This window comes from Lontra canadensis, unplaced genomic scaffold, assembly GCF_010015895.1.
Source record: "Lontra canadensis isolate GAN:19392208 unplaced genomic scaffold, GSC_riverotter_1.0 scaffold171, whole genome shotgun sequence".
NCBI classification, from domain to species: Eukaryota; Metazoa; Chordata; class Mammalia; order Carnivora; family Mustelidae; genus Lontra; species Lontra canadensis.
Genome location: NW_022631165.1, coordinates 140,102 through 147,307, shown reverse-complemented (window position 1 = coordinate 147,307; position 7,206 = coordinate 140,102). Strand labels below are relative to the sequence as shown.

Genomic DNA, 7,206 nt, shown 5'->3' with positions numbered 1-7,206 from the left:
CCAGGGTCCTTCCTGCTCTAGGCTGTGTCCCCCGCTTCCAGCTCTTCATGACTGACTGCGTTTTGTTTACCCATTCATCCCCTGGTGGACATCTGGGCTTTCCCACCTTGAGCCCAGGCCATCATTTTCATGATAACAAAAGAAAGAAGACTGCCTAGTACTGGGAGCTCATACTGTACCACCAGCTGTGCCACAAGTGTCACCAGTTGAGGCAGAGGCCTGCCGTCTCATTTTCCAAGGATGACTCTGGGACCCCGGGAAGAAAGGACATTGCTGTTAGCTGGGGGCTCGGCCCCCATGGCTGCCAGGACCAGACACGGAGGCGGCAGGGGGCTTGCTCTGAGGGCAGGAAGCACGCAGGAGTGCTGAGCCCCAGGACCTGGCTCTTCTCTGTTGCAGGGTATGTGTGTGTGTGGAGGGGGGTTAGGGGTGGTGGGCCTCTGGGCTATGTAGTCAGTGCTGAGCTGACCCCCAAAGCCAGCCCTCCAGGTCCGTATTGCCCCAGGACAGCACGCTCTTCACAGTGTGTCCTGGAAGTGACACCGGGAGAAAGCAGCACCATCAGGAAATTGCCTGGCATCTGGGATGGACTGCTCACCCCGATTTCATCTAGATTGAAAGAATTTGGGAAGCACTTGGCAGGTGGGGGCCATTGGGTGAGACTCCCAGGAGCCTGACCTCCGGTCTTCCCCACTGCCCAAATTCAGGCGGAGCCGTGGGAGAGCTCAGAGGTCTGGGCTGGGGGCCCACGAACTCTCAGATCAAGAGCGTGTCGTAAAACGTAAAGGTGGAAAAGCAGTTCATTGTTCGAGCAAATCGCCGGAGCGTCCACAAAGCTCCGGAACGAAATGGAGGACATGGCGAGCTCGCAGCAGAGCACTCCCGGGTGCGGGTGGGGAGCGGGAAATCCCAGGCAGGAGCAGCAGAACCGGCCCCACTCCCCTCCTCTGCGCCTGTCTTCCCTTCCCTCTCCTGGCCGCTGCGGACAGGTCCGTGGTGCGAAGCGAGGAGAACCCCCGGGCTTCCCCCCACCCCGCACGTCGGCGCACAGAGAGAACCGAGACGCGCACAGGCTGCAGTCCACTCAGACTTTATTCAGAGATCGGGAGGTTGAGGAGCGCGGAGCGCAAGAGGGCCCCGGGCCGGGAGCCCGAGCACCGCTGCCGCTTCAGCTTAACGGTACTTGGAGGTCAGCACGGTGCTCACGGCGCTGAAGAACTTGTCCAGGGAGGCGTGGACGGCGGGGGTGAATTCCGCGGGGTGGTGGCAGGCCAGGGTCACCAGCAGGCAGTGGCTCAGGAGCTGCGGAGGGAGGGGACGTCAGGGGCCGTCGCGGGGCGCGGCCGCCCGCGCTCCACCTTCGGGACCCCGAGGGACTCTCCGCGGGCGGAGCAGGCCCCGCGGCCCCGCCCGCCCCCTCGCTCCGGGCCGCGTCCGCGCGCTCACCTTGAAGTTGACGGGGTCCACACGCAGCTTGTAGGCGTGCAGGTCGCTCAGAGCGGACATGGCTCCCGGCAGGTCGTCAATGTGGGCCACGGCGTTGGTCAGCGCGTCGGCCACCTTCTTGCCGTGGGCCTTGACCTGGGCGGAGCCGTGGCTCAGGTCGAAGTGGGGGAAGTAGGTCTTGGTGGTGGGGAAGGACACGAAGGTCCTGCGGGAGGAAGGGGTGGGCGAGCCAGGGTTAGGCGGGGCGGTGGAGGACAGGCGCCGCGAGGGGCCGGCGAGCCCCGATCCCCACGGGGCAAGGTGGGGTCCTCACCTCTCCAGAGCTTCTCCTCCATACTCGCCCGCGTGGCCGCCAATCTTGTCCCAGGTGGACTTGACGTTGCTCTTGTCGGCGGGAGACAGCACCATGGTGGGTTCTTTCTGAGTCTGTGTGAGGACCAGAAATGTGCGGGGCGCGGGGAGCGCGGGGCATTAAATGCCTGGGGCGCGAGGGGCGCGCCCTCCCGGCCCGCGCTCATTGGCTGGCCCGGTGCCAGGAGGTGTTCCCGGCGAGTGCTGGCGGGGGTCCCAAGGCCGCCTTCACTCTCTCTGCCCCGCCCAGACCGGGATCCAGTTCTGTATGGTACCCTCCATTTCCTCTCCTGTGGTTCCGGGGAGCCCACACAGGTTCCCGACCCACCCCACAGGCTCCGGCTTTTGGCTGGCAACCTGGGGTATTTGCTAGTTGGGAAGGAGAGCACATTTTCCGAAGTGAAACAAGCTGCTTCCGCACCAAACTTTCCCCAGGACCAAGAGCTGTAGACAGTCCGCGTAAACAGTGGGGGTGAGGGAGATAATGTGGGATCAGGTGCTCCAAGCCCTCCTTCCCCTCATGGTGGGCAGGGATTCCTGGCCACCCTCGGGTAACAGGCGCAGGCGCAGCCAGGTAGGGTGGGTAATTTCCCACAAGTCAGAGCTTACCCTCCGGCATTCTTCGGACTTGGGCACGTCCAGCCAGGTGGGGCTCCCCGGGCCGACAGAGATTTTCAGCAGGGAACCTTCCTCATTCAGAGTCAGGTGAGCTCCTGGGGTCCCCACTCCCTGGCCTCATTCCCTTGTCAGAGAAGGTTCTCCATAGAGTGCTAGGATTCCTGCCCCCCCCCCCCCATGCCACAGAGGGGAGAGACTGACCCTGGGGACCGGGTCTGGAGGTGAAGGGGAGGAACGCCTTGGTTGGGGGACCGGCAGAGACTGAAAGGAACATTGTATTGGAAGTTGGGGGGCCCTGGGCCTGCCGGGTGCTGACCCTGCTTTATGGTCTAATAAATTATTTCAAAGAGCCAGCACGGCATCAGCTTTCTGTTTGTGTTTACGTCGGATGCATTAGGTTCAGACCGCTCCTGGACATGTCCGGTATCACAGAGCCGTTGTGTGGACCGGGTGTCTGCCTGATCCTGGCGGTCAGGAGCTCGTTCCCCAGAACCCCACCCCCCCCACCCCCCCCACCCCCGCCAGGAGATTCAGAGGGAGGGGCTAACATGGCTGGGGCAATGTCCCCTGCAGACTGAGCATCAAGGGGAGAGAAGAAAGAGAAGGTCGGCGGGGTCCTGGCCCCTACCTCTGACCTCCCGCCAGGAACTTGACCCTCGGCCTCGGTGCCTGCATTTGTCTGCAAAAGAGGCGAGGAGTCCCGGGAGTGGCTCCCAGCGGGAGGGCATGGAGGGAGAACCGAGGAATGGGTGAATGCAAACGTGCTTTGTGAACGGTGTGTCACAGCGGGTGTGTTGGAAACGAACTGCACCCGGAGAACCTCCTTCCTCTTAGCTCCCATTTGTCCCCTCCCCCCATTTCCCCATCACAAGAGGGGACTTGTTCTGTTCAAGGTTTTGGGGATCCACACCCTGTCCAGACCCGGGATTGTCAACCCGGGAACCGTTCCCATTTGAGAGTCCCTGGCCCCTGTTCCCTTGTGCGCAAAGGTCCGGGATCGCGCCCTAAGATTCCGGGTGGCTCCACACCCGACCCGGAGTTTTCTGGCCAGGCACCATAACCTCAGCCTACCCGCTCCCCAAAGACCACACAGGCGCACGGTCCCTCCGTTGGAGCCTGTTTATTGACATGCAGAGACGGAAGCCCGCGGGGCGGGGGACTCAGCGGTACTTCTCGGTCAGCACCACCGACACGCCCGTCAAGAATTTATCCCACGCCGCCTGCATCTCTACGGTGAACTCGCCCTGCAGGTGGGAGGCCAGCACCACCTGGAAACACTGGATCAGCAGCTGCGGGAGAAGGGGCGGATGAAGGGGCGCTGCCTTTGCCGATTCCCTCTCCAGCCCCGACCCCGGCTGCGCGCGCGCGCGAACCCTACGGGGGCCCGGGCGGGCTCACAGGGAAGTTGGAGGGGTCCACGCGGAGCACTTGCGCGTGCAGGTCGGCGAGCGGACTCAGGGCCGCGCGCAGGTTGTCCATGTGTCGCACGGCCACGCCCACCGCCTCGAGCATGCGTTGTCCGTGGGTCAGCAGCTGAGTCTCGTCAGGGCAGAAGCCCAGGTGCTTGAAGTAGACCTTGGTGCTGGGGTAGACCGTGAAGAGCCTGACGGAGCAGGTGGGTGAGTGAGGAGGGCGGCCGCGTGGGGTCTTTCCCGCGCCTGCACTGTCCAGACACCCGGAAACCCCCCGCCTCGGCCCCTCCTCCGACTCAGGCCCCAAGCCCCTGGCACCGCCCCCCTGCGATCCTGGAAACCCCGCCTCAACCCACCTGAGCAGCAGCTCCGCCCCAAAGGACGCCTCGTGGCCGGCGATCAGGTCCCAGACCTGCGCGACCTGGGCGCGCTCTTGGGCGCTGAGCATGGCGCTGGCGGGGCGTGCTCTGGGGGCCCCTCCCGCCGCGCCGGCCTCCTTATAGCCTCCCCACACCCCAGGCGCCCCGCCTGCCCTTATCTGCGGGACGGCGGCCGGAGCGCGGGGACCCTCGGCCGGCACGGGGAAGCGTCTCCAGGCTAGGTCCCTGTGGCCGCGGAGGCCGCCGCGCGGGGCGGGGCGTGTTACCCGCACGGACTCACGCGCTGTGCGTGCGCGCTTTTGCTGCAGACATCAGCAGGATCTGGAATAACCCCCGTGCGGGCAAAGTGAGGGCCTGTCCAGGGACAGCCGGTGGGAGGACTGGGGAAAGAGCGCCGCGCAGGGGCGGGGCGGGGGCGGGGGTCCTATCATGGGGCCTCGCAGCGCGGGAGCTGTGACATCAGGCTTTGAGGAAAAGCCCCCCGAGGGCGCACACGCCTGCAGCACGCTGAGTAAAGCAACCGCTGGGCGATTTGGGCGGCAGGAGAGGAGCAAAGCCCTCTCTGGCCTGAGAACCGCATGGGCCAGCCTGCGCGGCTTTGCCTCTCCCCGACTCGTGCGTAGGCGCAAGGATCGCCCCAGAGCATCCTTGCGGTGGCCTTTAAGCCGGTGGTGACCCTGGGGTCGGGGCCGCATTCCTGCAGCTCCCGCTTTCTTTCACTCCCCTCTTTCCCGCCAATACTGAGACCGCAAGAGCCACTTCCTCCTCATCCATTTATTGGAGAATCCGTGGAGGAATTATGGAAGGTTCAGGGGCAGGGAAGGGGCGGCAGCCCGCCCTCGGTCAGGCGGCTGCGCTCAGCGGTACTTCTCGGTCAGGACGGCCGACACGATGGACAGGAACTTGTCCCAGGCGGTGTGGGCGTCGGCGGTGAAGTCGGCGGGGAAGTGCGAGGCCACGGTGACCAGCAGACAGTGCGACAGGAGCTGAGGGGCGGGAGCGCGGCCCCGTGAGCGGCCGGTGCCGGTGGGGGTGCTGGGGGGGACAGAGCCCCCGCAGCCCACACCCCGCGGCTGCCCGTGCCCCGCCCCCCAGGGGACCCCAGCCCCGCGCCCACCTTGAAGTTGACCGGGTCCACGCGCAGAATGTAGGCGTGCAGCTCGCTCAGCTTGGCCAGGGCGCCCCCGATGTTGTCGATGCTCTTGACCGCCTCGCCCAGGGCGGCCACCACCTTGGCGCCGTGCATGCGCAGGTGCGCGGAGCCCGGGTGCAGGTCGAAGTGCGGGAAGTAGGTCTTGGTCTGGGGGTAGCTGGCGAAGAGCCTGCGGGCGGGGGCGACAGCCACACCTGGTGAGGCCAGCGCGGGGGCGCCTCGGGCGCAAAGCTTACCGGGCCTTGAAAAGGCCAGCGGCCTGGAGAAGTCATACTTGAAGGCAGCATTTCAAGACATAAACGTTAAGGCAAACCATTCACGTTGAATACGATGTTCTAATTTTACACAAGGACGGGATCCCCATTGCCGCTTCCCCTCTTACACCAGGCTCAGACAGGGCACGGTGGAATCCCACCCTCACCGTCCCCTCGCTGGCCAACCCATTCATTCCTTCACTGATTCCTTCCAGCGATGTTTGTGGACACCCGGGCGCTGGGGCCAGCACAAAAGACAGTCTCACAGCCACGCGCCCTTTCCGTCCCCCTCTTCTTCCTGCTCCCTGAGTGTTGTCCCCCTCCTCCCTGCTCCCTCCGTGCTGGGCCCTGTCCTCCCTAACCCCACACTGTGCCCTACCTGGCTCCGTGCCAGCCCACGGGGCGCCCACTCACCTCTCCAGGGTCTGGGTGCCAATGGCATCGGCCTGGGTGGAGATCTTGTCCCACATGGACAGGATGATGGCCCTCTCGGCCTTGGTCAGAGACATGGTGGTAGCGGAGCTGGGCGTACTCAGGACTAGCCTCTGTGGGGCTCACCCCCCAGGATCCCTTTATACACAGGGAGGCTGGGTGGGGGCCAGGCTGTGGCCAGTTGTCTGGAGAGGGGACAGGGCTGTGGGGGTGGGGTCTCTTATCAGACCCAGTGAGGGTGGGTGGTCAGGGCCTGATGGCCGGGCCCCTGAGGGGCTCTCACTCCAACCTCCCCCACTGGGCCACAGCTAGAGTCCACGTTGCAGGGAGATAGGGGCCAAGCCTGGTTGGAGAGTCCACATGTCAGCCCAGCTCCTGGACTGGCCTCCACAGCCCTTGTCCCCGACCCCCGTCCTTGTGGTAGAAGGTGACCTAGAATGCCTCAGGCTCTCACAGAAGCACTCCCCCTCCTTCCTGTGCTGGTGCCTCTGCACTGCCGCCTCATTTACAGTTTGCGGAGGACGGAACCAAGGTCCACGGAGGGAAACTGAGGCCAGCTGTCACAGGGTGCGAGTAGCAGTCTTGGCTTCAGACACTGCTCTGTAGCCCCTGCCCCACCCAGATGAAGTTCTTCTCCCCCAGAATCCTGACCAGGGGGACTCCCCGCTCTGGGTCCCCAGGCTGGGGGAGGCTGGGCTCCTGACGCAGAGCCTGGGACTACAGGAGCCTGCGGTTCCCCTGCCCCGTTTCCATCACAGCCTCTACTGTGTATCCTCGCCCTCCTAGTATTTTGTATCCCCTTTCCCCCTCCCCCATAAGGCAACCGTTCTAATGTGCTTAACTAGTTCCTTTAGTTAGTATGTGTTCTTGCAAAGGGTACATTTTTAGGCAAGTATTTTAAGTTAAGTTATAGGTTGATTCTTAAAATTTAACATAATCATTTCCTCACAAGCACACCTTTTTTGAAATACAAGAGCATTTCTTTAGGGGCACCTGCGCAGCTCAGTTGGGTAAGTGTCTGACTTCAGTTTGGGTCATGATCTCGGGGTCCTGGGGTCAAGGTCAGAGTGGGGCTTCTGCTCAGCGGGGAGCCGGGGAGCCGGCTTCTCCCTCTCCCTCCGCAGCTCCCCTTGCCTGTGCTCCTTCTCTGTCAAATCAAT

At 63.7% G+C, this 7,206-nt stretch overlaps 3 protein-coding genes across 3 annotated transcripts; all 3 read right to left on the bottom strand.

Annotated features, from left to right (window-relative positions):
• Positions 1-1,074: 1,074 nt before the first annotated feature.
• On the bottom strand, positions 1,075-1,914 carry LOC116860150 (hemoglobin subunit alpha). The gene is made up of 3 exons (XM_032846038.1): positions 1,760-1,914; positions 1,447-1,651; positions 1,075-1,302 (listed from the first exon to the last, which is right to left on the bottom strand). The coding sequence occupies exons 1-3, from the start codon at positions 1,852-1,854 to the stop codon at positions 1,174-1,176; spliced, it is 429 nt and encodes a 142-aa protein (XP_032701929.1). The 5' UTR covers positions 1,855-1,914; the 3' UTR covers positions 1,075-1,173.
• A 1,605-nt stretch (positions 1,915-3,519) lies between these two features.
• On the bottom strand, positions 3,520-4,319 carry HBM (hemoglobin subunit mu). Its single transcript, XM_032846011.1, has 3 exons — positions 4,184-4,319; positions 3,814-4,018; positions 3,520-3,704 (listed from the first exon to the last, which is right to left on the bottom strand). The coding sequence occupies exons 1-3, from the start codon at positions 4,273-4,275 to the stop codon at positions 3,576-3,578; spliced, it is 426 nt and encodes a 141-aa protein (XP_032701902.1). The 5' UTR covers positions 4,276-4,319; the 3' UTR covers positions 3,520-3,575.
• Positions 4,320-5,028: 709 nt separating this feature from the next.
• HBZ (hemoglobin subunit zeta) lies at positions 5,029-6,386 on the bottom strand. Its single transcript, XM_032846013.1, has 3 exons — positions 6,029-6,386; positions 5,325-5,529; positions 5,029-5,193 (listed from the first exon to the last, which is right to left on the bottom strand). Exons 1-3 carry the CDS (start codon positions 6,121-6,123, stop codon positions 5,065-5,067), a joined length of 429 nt encoding a protein of 142 aa, XP_032701904.1. The 5' UTR covers positions 6,124-6,386; the 3' UTR covers positions 5,029-5,064.
• Between the last annotated feature and the right edge of the window lie 820 nt (positions 6,387-7,206).